Source organism: Prionailurus viverrinus, chromosome A1, assembly GCF_022837055.1.
Source record: "Prionailurus viverrinus isolate Anna chromosome A1, UM_Priviv_1.0, whole genome shotgun sequence".
In the NCBI taxonomy this organism is placed as follows: domain Eukaryota; kingdom Metazoa; phylum Chordata; class Mammalia; order Carnivora; family Felidae; genus Prionailurus; species Prionailurus viverrinus.
Window position 1 is genome coordinate 105,590,110 of NC_062561.1, and position 20,455 is coordinate 105,610,564.

Below are 20,455 nucleotides of genomic sequence, written 5' to 3' on the forward strand. Positions count from 1 at the left end.
CTCATTACAGTGTATTTTCCTCTGTCTGCTGTGAAAATGAAGTGTCAGGACCTTGTCTGTCTTGTTCGTTCTATATTTCTAGCATTCATGTGCAGTACATTGCAGCCAGTAATGAATATTTGTTGAATGAATGAAGAAGCCAACAAACCTTATAGCTGTTAAGGGTTTCAGCCAAACAGGTTGGAGATGGTAACTACTTTCAGCCCCACCCCAAACAGCACTTTTGGAAGAGTAACCTGGATACCTACCTACACCCATTCTCTATGGGCAGGACAAGAGTCACCACCAAAAGGAACAACCCATTGTAGTGGCAAGGCATGATCTAAAGTTTGGGCATAGTTAAATACCATTAACTTTTTAGTGAGGCATGTTAGAGTGCTCATGACTGTCAAGTCCAAGAGATCTATTAATGTGAAATCTATAGGCTCCTAAAGGAATCTGGAAACAGCAAAAACAAATATTCATGTGTTTAACACGACACAGTTTAAGAAGTGCTTTCATACATCTCATTTGGACTGTTACCTGCCTGACTTAGAGATGACAAATGATACTATTCTCAGCTATGATACTATTCTCAGCTTACAGATGGAAATAGGGAGACGGGAAGAGGCTGAGCGACCTGTACAAGGACATAGCTGCACCACTGGCATTAGGGTAGTCTCAGCCCCAAACCCAGACTTGTGATTTCAAATCCCTTATTTTCCTCCATTGCACGCCATTCGCTTATTTATTTAAGGTACATTATGGAGCCAAAACTGTTTCAAGTATTGTTTTAAGTGAGGCACTTAAGGTTAAGAAGGTTGATGATCTTTGTCTTGGGTTTTTCAATTAAAAAGAAAAAATGTAAACGTACTGTGGTTGAGGAAAATGTAACAGTAGCTGCTACCTTTTACCCGCCCGCTGTCTCTTTCTCAGGATGCAAGCCACTGCTGTTATCTGGAAATCTTTGTAAATATGCAAGTCCCCCGTTTGTGAAGCGGGGTCCTTCTTGCAGGTGGGGGCTGGACTAGACGACCTTGGCTGGCTCATCTCCATCCCGTGGGCAGCCACGGCACAGGATAAAGGGAGCTACACCTGGTAACGAGAGTGCCGTTCTCGGGTGCGGGGATGTGGAGTGGAAAGCATGACCGTGCTACAGAAGAACGTTTCTGGGGGGAATGCGCCGAGACCCGCCGGCAGCAGCACCTTAGGTCGGAGGTACTCAGACGGGTTAGACTAGCGTCCTCGGGCTGGGCGGGCGGGGGGCGGGGCGGGGCGAGGAGAGACCCGGCTCCCAGCGGACGGGGCGGGGCGACGCGCGGGGCGGGGCGACGCGCGGTCGACGTGGCAGCCGCAGGGGCGTGCGCCTCCGGTGGCCATCTTGGAGGCGGGGACGCGCGGCGCTGAGCTTCTGCCGGCGTCTTCGTGGTCTTCTCCGAGCTTTACTCTTAGCACCCCAAACTCCACGTCCCGCGCTTTTCAACTGCCACGCAGACGCTCTGTCGGGCCCCCCCAGGTGAGCGTCAGCCTGGCAGCGACGCGGGTGCTTGCGGGCGGCGGGATGGGATGCGGGCGCCTGCGGGCGCCGTCCCTGCCGGGTGGGCGGGCCGGCCGGTGCCCGGAGATGGTTAGGGTCGCGTCGGAGCCCTGCTGTCGTGGAGTCCGGGCGTAAGCTGTGCGAGCGTGCTTCGCCAGGCCAGCAGTCCCTGCCGCGCTCAGCCCTGTGAGTGCGGGTTGTGGGTCTTGTGCCGGCCCTGCGCTCCGGGGCGCCGACCCAGACTGGCGCCCGTGGCCGTTTGGCTCCGCCTTCCAGAGCGCTGGATGTGGGAGCGGGACCGGCGGCAGGCGCCCGCTGACCTTAGGCCGGCCCAGCCCAGCCTGGAGACGTGGCAGAGCCTGCGGGGAGGCCGCTGCCTCCAGGAACAGGATTTCGGCAGCTTCGGCCTTCTCTCGGCTCTGGGGTGCACACCCCGGGCCCGCCCTTGGGAAGTAGCTTGTTTTCCCTAGGTTTCTCCAGTCGGGCCGAGCCCCTTTCCAGAGGGTGTTTGCCTTCTGCTGTCTCTTTGTTCCTCCCTGGAGCCAAGTCTTTAGGCAAGTTTGCAAGAAAGCTCCTCTTCTAGATTGGCCGAGTGATACATCCATTTCTGCATTTCAAAGTAGGTACTTTGAGAGGCACCGTGGACATTCCCGCCAAAGTGACACATTTTGGCATTCCAGCCTTTCTCCTGTAGGGCCATTATTTCATTCACTTAACGTTTATGGAAGTTTCTTTTGGCCTCACAACTGAGAATGCAAAGGCAAAACTCACATCCTGCTTTGGCACTGTTTTGTCTGTTAGTGAAGACCGTCTTTTGCGCTAGTAAAAGATCAATAATGGCTTTTAGTGCTTTTATCATCAAAGCTGCATTATTCCATTTCTTTTATTGTATTCTAATAAGTAGGCATTCACTTTTTAACAGAAAACTCTGATGGGAAGCAAATTGGAAGAGGAGGGTCTGGCCAAAGCCTGAGGGCTCAATTTTTCTAAGCCATTTTCATCACTTTCTTTAATGTTAATACATTAATAATACTTCTTACGCTGAGACTTCTGCACTAAAACCTTTATCAACTTTGACATTTCACTGTTGTCACGATAGCTTTTCTTTAGAAGGGTTCATGTTTATGCACACAACATTTATCCAGTATTGTCATTAAGCTGTTTCTTAAATAGGGTATCTTTTAAAGACTGAAAAAAATTGACCTTTTGTTGCAGGTTATAGATTGTTTTCATTGCAGAGGTCATTTTGCCAACACATTCGTTAGTGTTATGGATCAAGATTATCTTTAAACCTGACTTCCACCAGCCAGTGTAAGGATTTGGCAGCACCTGTAGGAGGAGACTGAATGACCAACAGAATGGGGAGATGAAAAGAGGTAGCTTTCGCAGGGAGTGATAAAGTCCCCAGAAGGCCATTTGTGTTCGAGGTTATTGCCCTTAGGTGTATGGGTACTGAATGAAAGGATTTTGCCTCCCTGATCCCCGTTCCTTCTTAATGACACAGATGTTTCCTGTAGGTTCACAACCATACTTTTTGAAAGTGTGTATTTCTGCCTCACCTTCTACTCATTGTGGTTGAAATTGCCTTCTAGCCCACTCTGCATGGAAATCGCTGTCACTGTGTTCATATCTTAGTTTGGGCAAGCCATTGACTTTTTCAGACATCAGTCACTGTATTTGGCATTTCCACAGCATTTGATATTGCTGCCTGTTCCCACCTTGAAACTCTTCTTTAGCTTTTGGACCCTATGGTCTCCTGGTTTTCTTCTTTTTGGTCGTCTCCCTCTTCTCAGTAAGCTCATCTTCTTTCTGCCAGACTATTTTTCAAGGACTGATGGGGTCATCTTCTCTTTTCATGGTATTCTCTTAGGTAACCTCATTACAGAACATGACTTTAGAGGCTATCAGTAAAGTGAAGACATCCCCACCCCCACTTATTTTGAAACCGCAGAGCAAGTCACATGTCTCTATTTGGGTGTTTCAAGGAGCTGAAACTCGACGTGTCCAGTATTAAACACTGCACAATGCCCCCTTCCCAAGAGAGAAGACGTCATACAAATACCTTGACCTCTTCCTGTATCCCTGTCTTCGTGAATGGTGTAGACATCTGTGCAGTTGTGCAAGTCATGCCTCTTCCTGCCACTGCCCCGTATCCAGTTCTTCAGTCGACCTACTCTCCTCTCTCTCCCGTATCATCACATGTGTCTAGGCCAGAGCTTCTCACCTTTGGCACTTTTGCTATTTGGGGCTGGATAATTCTTTCTTGTGAGGGCTGTCTTGTGCATTGTAGGATCTTTAGTGGTATCTCGAGCCTTGACCTACTAGATGATAGTAGTCCCTCTAGTTCTGACAACCACAAAGGTCTTCAGACGTTGGCAAATGACCGTGAGAGGCAGGATTATCCTCTTTTCTTCCTGCATGTGAGAGCCACTTGTCTAGAGTGTTACCAGTTTTATATGAACCACTTCTATCCTTCTCTCTGCATTTACTCTGTCCCGTGTCCCTGTCTGCATACTGTGGTCAAAGGAATGTTTTCATACTTAGGACACAAATACGAATTGGCAAAAGCTGGAATTAGCTTTAAATACATCCTTCAGCAGACCAGTAGCTAAACTGTGGCACATCTATAAAATGGAATACTGTTCAGCAGTTAAAAAAACCTACCTAGTGATAGAGCCAACAACTTGGATGGATCTCCAGAGCATTATGCTGAGTAAAAAAAAAAAAAAAAAAAAAAGGCTGATCTCAAAACGTATGCTGTATGATTCTATTTAGGTAACATTTCATGAAATGAGAAAATGATAGAGAACAGTCGGTTGCCACGGCTTATGGTTAGTGGGCGGATGCGACAAAGGAACACTCTGAGGGAGTTTCTTTAGGGTAATAGAACAGTTCTGTAACCTGATTGTGGTGTTGGTTACATGAGTCTTTGCAGATGATGAAACTTCATAGAACTGCACACACAAACATACACACAGGTGAAAATGCAAATAAAGTCTGTAGTTACTAGTATTGAACCAATGTTAATTTTCTGGGTTTAATCACTGTACCGCAGTTAGGTAGGATGCTGTTGCTGGAGAAGCTGAGTGTAGGGTAGTCCAAGAACTCTGGTCTATTTTGCATCTTTCTTTGAATCTAATTAAAAAAAAAAAATTAAGGCTTATTTATTTTTGAGAGAGAGAGAGGGAGACACAGAATTCAAAGCAGATCCAGGCTCTGAGCTGTGACCACAGAGCCCACTGTGGGGCTCGAACCCACAAGCCTTGTGGTCATGACCTGAGCTGAAGTCGCCGATTAACCTCTGAAGCCACCCAGGTGCCTCTAAAACTTTTAAAAAGTTAAAACAGAAGACCGAGATTTCATCTCCAGCTTGAATGCTGTACGATGATTTTCTGTTCTTAAAAACCCCAACTCCTTGACCTGGTGTATAAGGTTCACCCCAGTGTGGGCTGTTGCCTGTGTCTCCAGTCTTCATTCTTCTTTTCTGTTCAGTGCACATGGATTTTCTTGAACTTGTCTTGTCCCCCGCCCTTACAGGGCTTGTTTACCTCCTTTATTTTCACTTTGTCTGGAATCTGCTCTCCTTAGTTCTTTTCCCTTGCTTAATTCTATATATCTTTCAGATCTCTGCTTATATGTGATTGTCTTTCCTCCCTTTCAACTCAGAATCATATTCCTCTCAAGACTGTGTTCTTACCCATGGAGCACATAATTCAGTTCATTGCACATGGGTGGTATTATTTTATTGTCTCTGCTACTAGACTGTATGTATCCTGTTTGTTTCTGCATACATTGTATGTCCACAGGCACCAGTACAGTGCTTGGCAAACAGTTGACTTTCACTGAATATTTGTTAAATGAATAGAAACATCAAAAGCAAATTCTGAAGTTTTATTTGGAAGTTTTGATTTTATATTTGAGACAAGCTTGGAAATTTGTCATTTTTAAGGAAGTTTTCCCATATTTTGTACTTCATTATTGTCTTAGGACCTGCTTTTTTAAAAAAAAATTTTGTTTTAAGTTTATTTATTTTTGAGAGACAGAGAGAGACAGAGTGTGAGCAGGGGAGGGGCAGAGAGAGAGAGAGAGAGAGAAAGACACAGAACCTGAAGAGGCTCCAGGCTCTGAGCTGTCAGCACAGAACCCGACTCGGGGCTCAAACTCACAAGCCGTGAGATCATGACCTGAGCCGAAGCCGGACAGCCTAACTGCCTGAGCCACCCAGGCGCCCCAGACCTGCTCTTTAGTTACTGTATAACATTTTTGCTGAAGTTAATGTTTCCAGTACGTGAAACATATCATTTCACAGTTACTAAAGATGACTTAAGATGTGAACTAGAGATACTGGGAATGGAGCACATTTCAGTTTTATTTTCGTGTTAACAGAAATAGCCCACATAATACACCATGGGGAGAGAAGTAATGTTAAGAATATTTAATAATAGGAGCACCTGGGTGGGTGGCTCAGTCGGTTAAGTGTCCAACTCTCGATTTCAGCTCAGGTCGTGATCTCTGGGTAGTGGGAATGAGCCCTGTGTCAGGCTCCAGGCTAGGTGTGAGCCTGCTTAAGATTCTGTCCCCTCCCTCTCAAAAAATACTGAGTGATACTTAATGCTTAAAAAATTCATTTTTAATTTAAATGTAACAGTGACTGGAATCTAGATATAAGACTTACATACATTCATGTGATTACCGTATAATATTTATTACAATTTTATATCTTTACAGTAAACCATAACTGAAGAAAAATGATGGAAGAGAGTGGAATAGAGACCACCCCGCCCGGGACTCCTCCTCCACATCCTGCAGGACCAGCCACGGCTGCTGTGTCTTCAACCCCCCTTCCTTCAGGTACATGAAGCTGTCGAGTGTCTAGTGTGTCTGGAGGGCGGTGAAGACACTTAACTTTTCTCAGAGTCAATTAGAAGACTACATATTTACAACTCTTGTGATCTTTGCCAGGATGAAAGGAAGGAGCCTTTCTTATTTAAGCCCGCAGGTAGAAAACGTTGTGTTTTGCTTTGGGTCAAGTTTTGTTCTTTGTATTTACACTGACTGTATTAAATCATCTTCTTATAAAAATATCCTAAGAAGCACGTATTGGTTTTGTCTCATGTTCTGTGGGTTTGATGATTAACTTTCTGGCCAAAATTTTTCAGCCAGTATGTAGGTTTTTATGCTGAAGTTAGCAGTGGTGAAAAACAGCTCTATTTTATTAAAAATACATCCAAAATGAATGAAAACACAAAGATCTGCTTATGAATGGGACTGTAACTTAATTATATACGGCTGCCTCTTTTACTTAAGGGAGTTGAAAGTCATTTGCACTCAGTCATATTTGTTGTGTAATTCAAATTGTACATTTTAAATACTCAGTTATGGCTTGCTTGTTAATGTGTTAGATTTTGCAAGAAAAATGTGATAAGATACTTTGAAAATCAAGTGAAAACATTTTCAGTCTTCTGTTTTTTTTCCCCTCCCCACCTGTTTTTTTAGCTGCAACCGGTTCCTTTTCTTCTCCAAATGTGTCCTCCATACAAACCTTGCCGCCGCACGTGTATGCCACCCCCCAGCCGCCCCTTCCTCCCGTGAGGCCCTCTACGCCCTTGGTGCCACCTTCACCCGTCCCTTCTGTCCCAGCGCTTGCTGCCTCCGTGCCACCTCCGGGTTCGCCAGCACCTGCTGCCGCCTTCACTAGCCCTCCTCTGTCCCACTTCCCTCCTCCATCTTCTGCCCCAAACACGCTCTTACCTGCACCCTCTTCTGGTCCTCCCACATCGGGGTTTTCTGTTGGGGCCGCTTATGACATTACAAGGGGACATGCGGGAAGAGCTCCCCAGACACCCCTGATGCCGTCGTTCTCTGCACCTCCCGTCACAGGTAATCCTCTCTTACTGATATTTGAATTAAATGGCTGTAGGTAATGTTTAAGTATGTGGTTGTTGTTTTTTAATAACTGTTCTATTGAGAAATAACTTACATACCATATAATTCACCCCTTTAAAATATACAATTCAGTGGTTGTCAGAGTTTTTACTGAGTTCTGCAACCATCGCCATCATCAGTTTTAGAACCTTTTAATCACACCGCCCCCCCCGCCCCCCCGAAAAGAAGCCCTATTGCTCTTAGCAGTCACTCCTGACTTGCTCCCAACGTTCACAGCCCAAAGGAAGCATTCATCTGCCTTCTGTCTCTACGAATTTGCCTATTTTGGACATTTCATATAAATAGAATCATGCAGCGTGTGGCTTTTGTGACAGGATTCTTTCACTTAGCATATGTAGCATGTTTCTGTACTCTGTTTGTCGTATGGATATTCCTTCCACATTTTATTTCATCAGTTGATGAACTTTGTTTTGTTTCTACTTTTTGGTGTTATGCATACTGCTTTTATGAACATTGGTGTACAAGTTTTCATGAGGACATGTTTTCATGTCTCTTGGGTATATACCTAGGCACGGGATTGCTGGCTTTGAGAAAATGCTAGACTTTTCCAAAGCAGTTGTATCATTTCACTTTCGCCTCAGCACTGTCTCTCTATTACTTTTTTTTTTTTAACTTTGTTGTTTCTTGCTGCATTATTTTTAGCTCCTTTCTTTAATCTCTGGAATGTTCTCATGTTTTGACTTTTTTTTTTTCTTTAAAAAAATTTTTTTAATGTTTATCTTTGAGAGAGACACAGAGCATGAGCGGGGAGGGACAGAGACAGAGGGAGACACAGAATCTGAAGCAGGCTCCAGGCTCCTAGCCACCAGCACAGAGCTGGACGCAGGGCTCTAACCCACGAACCATGAGATCATGACCTGAGCTGAAGTCGGATGCCCAACTAACTGAGCCACCCAGGTGCCCCATTGACATTTAAACTATCGAAATAAAGCTGTTGTTAACTTAGTAAATGCTAAAGTTAATATGTTGTAAAATGTACATGTTTAGTATATGAAGTGCAGTTTCTCCTACAGAGAAATACCAGGGTGAAATTCTAGAGTTTCTTAAAGCTTTACTTGAAAGGTTATATGGGCAGAATGGTTCAGGAAATAGTTTTATTTAGCCAGGTAAAAATTTAGAACCAAATAAAAGCTCATGTATACCTTAAGTTTGTGGTGTTGGGCCATTTTCCTTTTCTAAGTTGGTTATACCTACTTTTTTGTCTTCGCCGAATGGTTTTTGAAAACCAGTATCCAAACTTCAGCCTTGTCATCTTCTGCCTGTTACTTCTCCTTTTACAAAAAGAAGCTACTTTTTTGTGATTTTTATTACCAAGGTTTCTGCTTATCTACCTTTAAAAACAGAATTTTTAGTACAGTATAATACGTCCATGAATGTGTGAATTTTCTATTTTGAGTTCAAGTAGAGCACATGGAATATGTACTTATTGTCATACTCTTTTATAGGATAGGCTTGGGTGCTCACATCAACTAATTTTATGCATTAAAGGGATTGGAATTATAGCTGCCCACATCCAAGTGCTAAATAGGGCCAATAGGAAGTACTTTTTGATATATATTTGGTCCATTTTCGGGACACTTCATAAAAATGTCTACAGAAAGGGAAAGAAATTTGTTCTTTGGAATCTTGTTCCATTTGTATTTTATAAAGATTTAGGTGATTCTTGGAGTACATAACTCAGTCCTGAAATGCCTGAGTATAGGGGTGCCTGGGTGGCTCAATTCGTTAAGCTTCGGACTTCGGCTCAGGTTATGATCTCGAGGTTTGTGAGTTCAAGCCCCACCTCAGTCTCCATGCTGACTGCAGAACCTGCTTCCCATCCTCTGTCCCCCTGCCCCCCTTCTGTCTCTGCCCCTCCCTGGCTCATTCTGTCTCTCTCAAAAATAAATAAACATTAAATTAAAAAAAAAAAAATGCCTGAGTATATATTCACATTATTGAAGCTGTTTTGAGCTACTCATCTCATACATCTTTTTACAGGAAATAGTTTATGAAATAAATTACACATATTAGAAATTTTTGCCATTTACTAGGTATTTTGCCGACTCCCATTACTCAGCAAGCCAGTTTGTCATCTCTGGCACAGGGACCTGGAACCACATCAGCCATTACCTTTCCAGAGGAACAAGAAGATCCCAGAGTTGGTAGAGGTCAGGATGAAGCATCTGCTGGTGGACTCTGGGGTTTTATTAAGGTAAGGGGTATTTAGTGTAAAAACTAGGCTGAACTTTTTAATTCTAAAATTATTAGATGGCCATTAGAATAATTTTTAAAGAACAAAATGATATAAGGAAAAGTAAAAATTCTTTTTAGTCTTATGACCAGTTTTTTATAGTTTCTCTCCATCTTTTTTATGTGCTTATCTGCGTAGATAGATCTTTTCTAAAATTAAAGTCAAAATGGGGTAGTGACACGTGGACACTATTTTGTGTCTCGTTTGTCCTTATGTAGCACGTATCAGGAACATCTTCCAAGCCATAAACATTCTTCAGAAATTTTCTTTATGGCTGCTTTGCCCTTCATGCCGTGGCATTTATTTCCCATATTTTGCTAATGGACTTGAGTATTCTCAATTGTAATTCTTATAATACAGCTGTGATGAGCATGCTTGTAGGCAGATCTTTGTGCTCATCTCTGTTTTGTTGAGGTTAATTTCTGATGAATGTCAGCGTGAACAGAGTGAATGTCTGACTGTCCCAGCATTTTTCATTTGTCAGCGCTGATTATGAATTTGAAATACAGCTTTTTCTGATTTGATAAACACAACACATACCTTGTTTTAATTTGCATTTCTTCGTTAACAGATTTGAACATTTTTTCATGTGATTTTTTTTGCCATTCGTGTTTTTTTTTCTTAAGTCTCTAGTCCTTTTCTTTGCCCATTTTTGAATTGGGATGATTTTTCGTCTCTGAACAAAAATTCTTAAGAGCTCCTAATGTAGTAAGAATGTTTTATTATATGCCATCATATGTTGCAGTTTTCTCTATTTTTATCATACATTTAAATTATATTATCCTTTTTTGAGACAAAATCTAGATTTGCAGAAGTTCTTCATATCAGTGTTATGGTTTTTTTTTTGTTTTTTTTTTAATGTTAAAAATGGCCTTTTACCACCACAATATATCATGAATGTTTTTCTGTGATTTCTTCTAATTCTTTTATGGTTTCATTTTTTTTTATACCCACCAGTTTTTTGTTGCTGATACTTTATTACATGAAGTAGAAGTCAAACTTAATTTTTTTCTGACCACTTACTCGACTCTGGCAACATCGTATCCCAGTGTTTTGATACGTCATCTTTACGAAACTGTGTGTTAATATCATTTTCTGGAGTTGTTTCTCTTCCACTGTTTGGCCTGCCCCTGCAATAGTACCTCACTATTTCCATTATTATTAACTCTGTTTATTATTATACTATCATTTATTGAAAGTTGACTCTGTGCTCAGGGAGATTAGGAATATTCATTGATGAGTAAGATATAAAGGTCATTTCCAAGTGCCTGCTTTTGCACTGATTTATCAGTATTTAATTTTATAAGTTTGCAGGTTTCTCTTAAGAATTTTTTTTTACTAGTCTTCTGCATTTATTTCTCTTAATGAATTTTGGAATCACTCTGACAGAGTTTCTCCCAGTATTCTGCGGAGAGTTTGGCTACAATTTAATTATATATTAAATATATTTTTAAATTGCTAAGTAGCTAACTTATTTACTACATTTGAGCTTTATGTTACACAGGGATGGTATTTTTCTAAGCTTCCTTTTTTTCTTTTTTAAATGCTTCTGTACTTTTTAAAGGTTTTTCCTTATATAGGGATTACTACTAGTTTCCTTTGTTAATAGCATGTGTTATGAACTCAACTTTTTTCTGATTCCAGTTCAGTGGTAGATTGGAAAAGCCTGCTAGTCAGATGCCATCTCAGGAGGCACTTCTCCCTAGAAGTCTCTTACCACGGGAGAAGTATAGCATAAGAAGGGAATACTCAGACCTAGTTCCTTCTGCTTAATAGTGTGGTTGTAAGAATTCAGAGGAATGGGTCTGGGTTAAAAGAGAGAATTGGGGGATGAACGCAACAAACAAGAAGCAGGAAAAAAGAAACGTTAGTAGAACATAGCGGAGTAATACATATTAATAGGTAACTTGTGGGGAATAAGGGTGAGAAACATTACTATTTATATTTTTTGGTTAGGGAATCAAGTATGAGTTTATGGAGACATCTCATTACAGTTTTTATTTGGGATCTTAATGGATAAGTTTTGCATAGTCTTTCATATAAATAAGTGGAAATGAAATGCAATAAGAATATGTACATACAGAGAAATGATCGTGTGTGTGTGTCTCAAATGAATACGTATGAATATATACATCCACAAAATGAATACATACACATGTGGATATACAGGCCTGTGTGGTCTGTAGACTGCTGTGGGTCTGCGATAAGAAGAGAAATTGAGGGTAAGCATTTTGAAATCTTAACAGCAATTTGACATTGCTATAACCATGTTTTCTTACATTTTACAAAATCACAGGTCTACCATGTATCAGAAACTTCAAAAAAGTTTTCTTCCACCGTCAGGTGTTCTGTAGTTAGAATGGGCATTTATATATTAATTTGTCCTGTGCAGGGTGTGGCCGGAAATCCCATGGTGAAATCTGTGCTTGACAAAACAAAACATTCGGTGGAAAGTATGATTACAACGTTGGACCCTGGCATGGCTCCGTATATCAGTATGTACTTAAGATAGAGCTGCGTCTGCCGTATGGTTTTAAAGTATATGCCTTTGTCAGCCACTCACCGTGACCCATAGTCTTGTAATCATTGGAGATCTTATGTTCTTGATTATAAGTCTTAGCGTTGGCAATCTTAACTTTTTCTTAGTCACAGATACATTTTGAAAACTCCACAGAATCAACTTTGGGAGGAGTAAAACCCATATGAATTCGTATAGTATAGTTTAATTGCAGTTAGTGTATTTTAATTGTAAATGTGGTTGGTATTGTTTTGTGTGAATTGTATTTTATTCACTGTTGACGTCTGAAATGATGCTTTGTTTATATTTGGTTTTGATAATTCTCCACTTCATCTATTTTTTTTTTTAATTTTTTTTTTCAACGTTTATTTATTTTTGGGACAGAGAGAGACAGAGCATGAACGGGGGAGGGGCAGAGAGAGAGGGAGACACAGAATCAGAAACAGGCTCCAGGCTCTGAGCCATCAGCCCAGAGCCTGACGCGGGGCTCGAACTTACTGACCGCGAGATCGTGACCTGGCTGAAGTCTGACGCTTAACCGACTGCGCCACCCAGGCGTCCCATCCACTTCATCTATTTTAATTAAGTGATTGTGCTTACCCTGGGAATATTTTTAGAGGGAGTTGATCTATTTACTAATAATGTCTGATTACCAGGTCTGTTGGGGAAGTTATTTTAACCACCTTTGACTCCCCATTACCAAGAATTCTCCAGACAGATGACATAGACATACATGTTCCATGCTGTTTAATTTTGAAGGTACATGTTCTAATATGTGAACAAGCATAATCGTTAGCAGGATCAGTGACCAATTCTTAGTAATTCTATTAAAGATAACAACTTAAAAGCCAGAGCCATGCACCAGGTACTTGAACAGAGATTTTGAGTAGCAAGGGAAAAGTTAGTAGCTTTCAGGAGTCTTGATATTTGGTGGTTGGCTAGTAAATGTCAAAGGACAGGACCTAATCGGAATGAGTATCCTTTATTAAGTGGTTGCTCTGCCAGGCAGTACTTGTCATAAGACCTCTGCAGGGTAAGTATTTTCTTCAAGTTGGAGATGAAGAACCTCGGTTAGGAGAGATTATTATCGTAGGTCGTATACAATTTGGTGGAGCTAGATTGAACCCATGTTCAATTTGTTTTTACACTTAGCCACTTGCTTCTCTGGAAATAGAAAATTGAATCAAGTATTAAATCAGCTGAATTGTTCTTTGTGTTTGTAACTGCCAGAGGATTTAGAAATTGGACCCTGTCATAGATACTGATTTCACGTATTCATAATAATCAAGTTTGACGTAATTAATGCATCATATATATTCTTCGCAAGCTCATGTTTTGAATGAGGGAAGGAAAGCAAGTAGTATCTTTGAAGCTCTTGCTATTTTAACAGGTACTGTGTTAGACTGTGAAAGCAGTTACTTTACCATAACAACAAGCCCCCTGAGGTGGCAAATGTTTTTCCGTGAAAAAACAAGCTCATTGACTGCCCCGAGGTGACCAAGCTAATCGAGTCAGGACTCACATCCTGGGCTTTTTTTCAGGCCAGTGGTCTGCGCGGCATCATGAAAAAGGCAGAAAACGAAAGGGGTCGGGTTGCAGGGGAAAATATCAAATAAATTGTCTCCCAGCAAATATCGTAACGTAATATATAGTCTTAATCAGTTAACTATAAAAAGCAGTAAAACTGATGTGAAAAAGCCAACTCTTTAGAGACAGTGAAAGCAAGACCATTCTAACAAAATTCAAAAAAAAAATTTTTACGGATATATTCTAGAAATCATTACAGTTTCATTTGTATCAAGAAGGCATAAGAATATTAGGAATGGATTTTAACACAATTTAGCTTCCTGAATTCTTAAAATTACTTTCCTCGTCGTCATTAAAGGTGGCACTGCTCATCAAAAAAAGGCTGAGAAGCCTTTTGAGCGGATGTTTAATTGAATGGTACTCAGCTAGAGTCAAGAGATAGGTGCCACATGGAGAAAAAGTTAGAAAAAAAAGTGTATTTGTTCTCTCCTGTGAGACTCAATGCTTTTAGGTTTTAGTAACTTAAGAAACTCTAGTACAGATGGGATCTGTGGATCATCCTCTTAAATAGGAAGAAAGATTCATGATAAAAAGCCCAGATGTTTTGAAAATATTTTCAGCTGTTCCACAAGATGTTTATTAGGGCATACCATAACATTGTCTCTGGGGCAAAATATTTTACAATACAAACCGCTTTCTTGATCTTTATATTTGATTCGTGACAGCCATTAACGCCAGGTGGCAAAGTATGCAGTGCTTAGAAATAGGTCTTTGAACTCAGTATGTCACAAAATGTTAGATTAAGGTTTTAAAAAAATAATTAGGTGTATTTATCAAATTACCCTGTGTAAATGGAACACCGTTTTTAGAAGTGATGTATTAAAACTGTTTCAGAATTTTTATTTCATATTGCTCTTTGCCTTTTTAGATTTCAAGTTTTATATGTGTTGGTACTTCCATTTCCTTATATGCTTGCATATTAGGACAATAATAGATGTACAATTTATAGCTAGATAACCCATTTATTTATGGCATATGCTGTTTTTTTCTTCTAATGATGGAGACGTAGGATAAAAAAGTTGACTCACCATGTAAACTATTTTCTACATAAAAAGTACGTTTCATGGCAGCCCTTGTTGAGTGCAGAACTTTTTTACAACTCTGACACATTCCTTATTGTCAATAACAGCCTTCATTTTCATTTTCTGTAACATACCCTAAATGTGTAACTTGGGTTCCACAAGCCACGTATTTAATTTCTGTGATCGCTCAGTTAGTTGAAGGACTTGGAACTCCAGCATCCTCATGGTATCAGAAGTTTACGCATAACAGGTGTGTGTCTTTGTTAACTGAAAGCAGGAAAACCATTGTGATTTGCAGTCTTAAAAATGGCAATGTGTTTTATCCAAAGTGTAAACTTACCAGAAAATGAAATCTTGTGAAATTAATAGAGCAACATAATAGAAAATTAAACTTTTTTCATAGCTGTTAAAACATTATTTCCCAAATTGACATCTGTGGAAGACTTTGTAGGAGCTGTCATTAGATGCTAAATGAGTAGTCCATGAACAGATGGAAAGTATGGAAAGTACTGGGTTAAAGCCATGAATTTTAACTGTTGGTTTTCTGAGACTCTTAATGTTCCCTGTGGATTTCTTTAAAAAAAAAAATTTTTTTTAATGTTTATTTATTTCTGAGGCAGAGAGAGACAGAGCATGAGTGGGGGAAGGTCAAAGAGAGAGGGAGACACAGCATCAGAAGCAGGCTCCAGGCACTTAGCTGGCAGCACAGAGCCCAACGCGGGGCTTGAACTCACAAACCGTGAGATCATGACCTGAGCCGAAGTCAGTCGCTCAACCGACTGAGCCACCCAGGCGCCCCTCCCTGTGGATTTCTAAGAGAGAAATGTGTAGAGCATCTCTCAATCTTGTTTGATCACAAAATGGCTGTTTTAAGGGGATCTACTAATATACCCTGGAACAGCATTTCATAGGAAAACAACTGTTGTGCTCTGTTTGTGGCAGATGAGATGTTCAGAACATTGAGAAGGTATGCAGTATCTCCCGCCTGCAGACTAGACTGTCTCAGGTAATGCATTAAATGCTCATTTTTAAAAGTCAGGAAAAGTTGGTAGTTTGCGTCCAAGCACTTGGAATAAGATGCTGTTAGATTAGAGGGTGAAAGTGTGTCTGATAGAGCAGATGGTGTAGTGAAAGAGGATTTCGGAGTGTGAGAGACCTAGGTTTGCATCCTGACATCATCGCAAAATTGTTATGTTACTGTTGGCAAGGTCTTATCAGTCTTAGCTTCCTCAGCCTGTAAAGAAGTTGATAATGTGTGTCTTGCATTATTTTGTGAGCTTAGTAATAATTATGTAATGTTAGCATATGACAATGATTAGGACAATTCCATTAATCTGGATTTGAAATTTTTTTCTTGTCTTGGTAGAATCTGGAGGTGAACTGGATATAGTAGTGACCTCGAATAAAGAAGTGAAAGTTGCCGCCGTCCGAGATGCCTTCCAGGAGGTCTTTGGCTTAGCTGTGGTGATAGGGGAAGCTGGACAGTCCAATATTGCCCCACAGCCGGTCGGGTATGCAGCTGGGTTAAAAGTGAGTAATAGAAAACTTTTTCAGTATATAGAAACTGGAAGCTAATTTTTTTCAGAATTCTGATAGTAATCCTTTGGTCTTGATGGCGCTAATGGCTTTTTACATTCTGAAATATTGATCGTCTTGGTTTTTAATTAGACAACTGTTGTTTAGTTTTACTTTAAAGAAAGGGTAGGTTTCAGTGATGAGACGGGAGGAAAGACGTGGAGAACACAAAGAATAGTTAGTGCTAAGAGAGATCTTAACCCAGTGTTAGCATGTAATTTATCATTTTATACTGAAATTATAGTATCTCTTGAATTCTTTAAGCTTTTTATTGCTTCACTATAAATAATACTTTATACTTATGTATTTCTTCATGGTTTGGAGAAGTCTAATATATTTGAAAGTTTCCTGATTATTAATGGGGTGCCAGTAGGCAGGTGCTATCTTGATTGACCCTACAAATGTCCCTTTTGCTTTGTACTTGGTGAAGGGACTTAGCAGTCATCTGGAAAGCTTTTCTTAGCTTCCTTGCCTTGATTCTTCCTCTTCTCCATCCTTTTAATTCCTTTGTCTTAAAGACTTGACTGCCTGGCACCTACCTTATAGGTACAATACCTGTGTATAACCAGAGTTTTTCAGGGTCTCCTCAGTGTATAGAAACTTTTAAAATCTCATTAGCACTAATATCAAAAGGAAGACGTGGTCTTACTTTTTCCATAATGAAGGAGGAGGATCTTGTGATCAAGTTTGTAGCAGGGGCAGATGATAGAATGACTTGTTTTAAAAAGAAATTTAACACCACTGCATACTCACATCACCATTTAAATTTTACAATTTGTCTTCTGGCCTGTTACATTTCAAAACCTTGTCCTAAATCTGTGTAAAACCTGTCCAGTTCCCAGTGAACTAGAGCTGGTTTTCTTAAGCTAGCGAGGATTCAAGTTCCAAGAATCTGGGGGCGCCTGGGTGGCTCAGCCGGTTGAGCGTCCGACTTCGGCTCAGGTCATGATCTCATGATTTGTGGGTTCGAGCTCCACATCGGGCTCTGTGCTGACAGCTTGGAGCCTGGAACCTGCTTCGGAATCTGTCTCCCTCTCTCTCTCTGCCCCTCCCCTACTCATGCTCTGTCTGTCTCTCGCTCAAACATTAAAATTCCAAGAATCCTATCCTTTCTCTCATACGTTTTTTACCACCAGCATACAGACCTGCAGTCCTCGAGCAAATGAATACTGAACAGGTCATTAGCATGCAAATATTTTTCTCACCTTAAATAAACCAAAGAAATTTTAACAAAATTTTTTACCTCATTTAACTCATCATCTTTCACCTTAATTTTTTATTATTTTGTGCTTCTTTTTGCAGCAAAACTTCTCCAAAGAGTTGCTAATCCTGTATCTCTAATTGTTGCCTTCATAGTCTCTGAAACTCAGCCCAGCCAGACTATCAGCCTGACCCCACAGAGAATGCTGTCCAGGTCACCAGTGGTCTCCATCTGGTTTTACCCATCTGTAGCTTTTGAGACACTTAGGCTTCTTTAATGTTTTTTTCACTTCTGGGGTTCCACATGTTTTTCCCCTGCCTCACTATTTCTTCATTCCCCTTGTGCTTCCTTTGTTGGTTCCCTCTGATGATTTTGTCTTTATCTGCGTTCCCTCCCTTGGTGAGCTCATGGTGTCCTATGGCTTTAAATGCCATCTGTGTGCTGACAGTTTCAGATTTCTGTCTCTAGCACAGACCTCTCATGTAAACTAGATTTATGTAAAAGTTGCCTTCTCAACATCCTAACTTGAGTGCCTCAAACATCCACCTGCTTTTCTTTCCTCCCAGTCTGCCCCTAGCCTTCTCCATGTCTGTTGATTGATGGCAGCACTATCCTTCCATCTTCCCCAGTGAGAAATGTTAGAGTCACCCTTCTCTCTTTCCCCATGTTCAGTTTATGAAGAAATCTTGTTCGTCCTGCCTTCATGGTGTGTCCAGCCAGCATTTGACTTCTCGCGTCTCTACCGCCACTGCAGTGCCTTGCTGGAATCTTGCCATCCTCTCTGACTAGGCCATCCAGCTGTTACGGTTACCCTGACAGGGTAATGACCTTGTAGCCCTCTAGGTCACTCTCAGCAGAGTGGCCAGATAATCCTTTCATATCATACATCAAAGCACATCACTCTCTTTTTCAACACTTTATATTTCACTCATCGTAAGCCCACGTTCCTTAAGTGGCTTCCACGGCCCCTCACAGTTTGGCTGACGTGGCCTTTTGTTTCTTCTCTCGGTGCTACAACTCCTGGTCGTCCCCTCCCTCACTCATGCCAGTCACAGTGGCTTCCTTGCTGCTCTTCATACTTGCCTGGCCTGCTTGTCTTTGTAGGGCCTTTTCACTAGGTCTTTCCTCTGTCTGGGACGTTCTTCCCTCCAACATGTGCTTGGCAGGCTCTTTAAACCTTTAAGTCTTCACGCACATCTTGCCTGCACGGCAAGGCCTGTCCTGACTGCCTTGTTTTGTCCTGCATTTTGCATTTTATTTCTGTGGTTCTCAGCACCTTCTGATACACTGTGTCATTTTGTTTTGTATTCGTGTTTCGGAATGTGTCCCCACAAGATTTAAGTTCCTCAGGAGTAGGAATTTTGGTTTGGTTCAGAGATGTGAACTCTTAAAGTGCTTGGTGCTTTTCGAAGTGAGTATCTAACAGTTTTATCAAGATGTCTGAACTGCAAACATCAGAACTAAAAATTCTAGGGTATGTTTTTAAAATTATTAATTTTCCCAAGTAAGCAGTCTGATACACAAGACATTTTCATTGTGGGATCTGCTTTCAGTTTTGGTTTAACGTCCTATCGGTTTCATGAGAAGAGTAGAGATTTTTTAAGCTCACTTAAGAGCACTCTAGCTGCCCCCCACCCATCACTATCCCTTGATTGTACCTCCACAGTCACACAGTGGTCTTAAGACTGGTCTAGAAGTACCTCTGTGGAGACACAAACATTTTGCAGGGTCTCAGGAGAGCCCAAGAGCTTTAAGGAATTCAGCTTCAGCCTTTGAGAGGCTCTGTTCTTTCCCTTTGGGAAATGAGACCTACCTCCACCCCACTAAATGTTCATATGGTACATTGCCCCACAACATAAAATGCTCTGGAGTGTCATTTGAAGGTTCAAATTACTGTGTTCAGTGTTGGGAATACAAATGACATAATGATGAAGTAAAATCTTGTTTGTTCTCATCAATACTGAAAAAGGACCGACACAGTTGTCAACTCGATAGGTCATTAATAATTTTTGAAGATAAATCACCATGTGATATTTGGACTGTAACTCAAAATTTCATGGTTTTTAAAAGATGGGTCTGAAATATTTTGTTATGTCAATTATTATTACACAGAAGAGATTTAAAATTGGGGTGCCTGGGTGGTTTCATCAGTTAAGCAGCCAACTTTTGTTTTTGGCTCAGGTCATGATTTCATGGTTCTCTCACGTGAGTTCAAGCCCTGCATGGGGCTCTGTGCTAACAGTGTAGAGCTGTATGGGATTCTCTCTCTGCCCCTCCCCTGTTCGTGCTCGCTCTGTCTCAAAAGAAGATACTTAAAATCATTAGGTGCTGTTTTTGAAAGGCTTATGGAAATTTTTTTCTGCAAGAAAAGCTTCATCTTTTAGATAATAGATAATATTAATAGCTCAGTATGTTGTGATTTTTCTAGTGTTTGACAGATTCATTTTTATTATTGGTTTTTTCCCTTCAGACATACAGATTTCTTATAAGAAGCTTAAAATCAAAATTCACAGGAACTGATACCTAGGAAAATCCTTCATAAATTTATCAACTATTTTTTCCCCACAAACAGCAGAGGGAGCTAATGAGAAGAAAAGTAATGTAGAATCCTAGAATTTAAAATTTCAACACAGATTTTTTACTCTCCATCAGATTTTAATTAAATGACTTTTCTCAACCCAAGTTTTCCTTTAAGCACACGAGAGTGTTTCAGGAAATAAACCTGCCGTAATTAAAATTAGGAAGATTCTGAAGCATGTATGCCAACCATTAATTGTATGGAAAAGCCAATGATAGTTATGACCACTGTTTTATAACTTCTGTTCAACAGATACAGATAAAAATCCACATGCATTTT

General features: G+C 40.7%; 1 protein-coding gene across 2 annotated transcripts in view; it reads left to right on the forward strand.

Moving 5' to 3' along the window:
- Nucleotides 1-1,362: 1,362 nt before the first annotated feature.
- PRRC1 (proline rich coiled-coil 1) overlaps nt 1,363-20,455 on the forward strand; it is a 36,291-nt gene continuing 17,198 nt past the window's right edge. Inside the window, exons 1-6 of one of the 2 annotated variants that reach the window (XM_047864559.1) lie at nt 1,363-1,495; nt 6,245-6,367; nt 7,013-7,396; nt 9,496-9,656; nt 12,088-12,190; nt 16,189-16,352. In XM_047864559.1, coding sequence (XP_047720515.1) covers nt 6,265-6,367; nt 7,013-7,396; nt 9,496-9,656; nt 12,088-12,190; nt 16,189-16,352 — 915 coding nt within the window. In that variant the 5' untranslated portion in view covers nt 1,363-1,495; nt 6,245-6,264. Of the gene's footprint in view, nt 1,496-1,550; nt 1,703-6,244; nt 6,368-7,012; nt 7,397-9,495; nt 9,657-12,087; nt 12,191-16,188; nt 16,353-20,455 lie in introns of those variants that run through there. The other variant, XM_047864564.1, reaches the window with a different exon arrangement.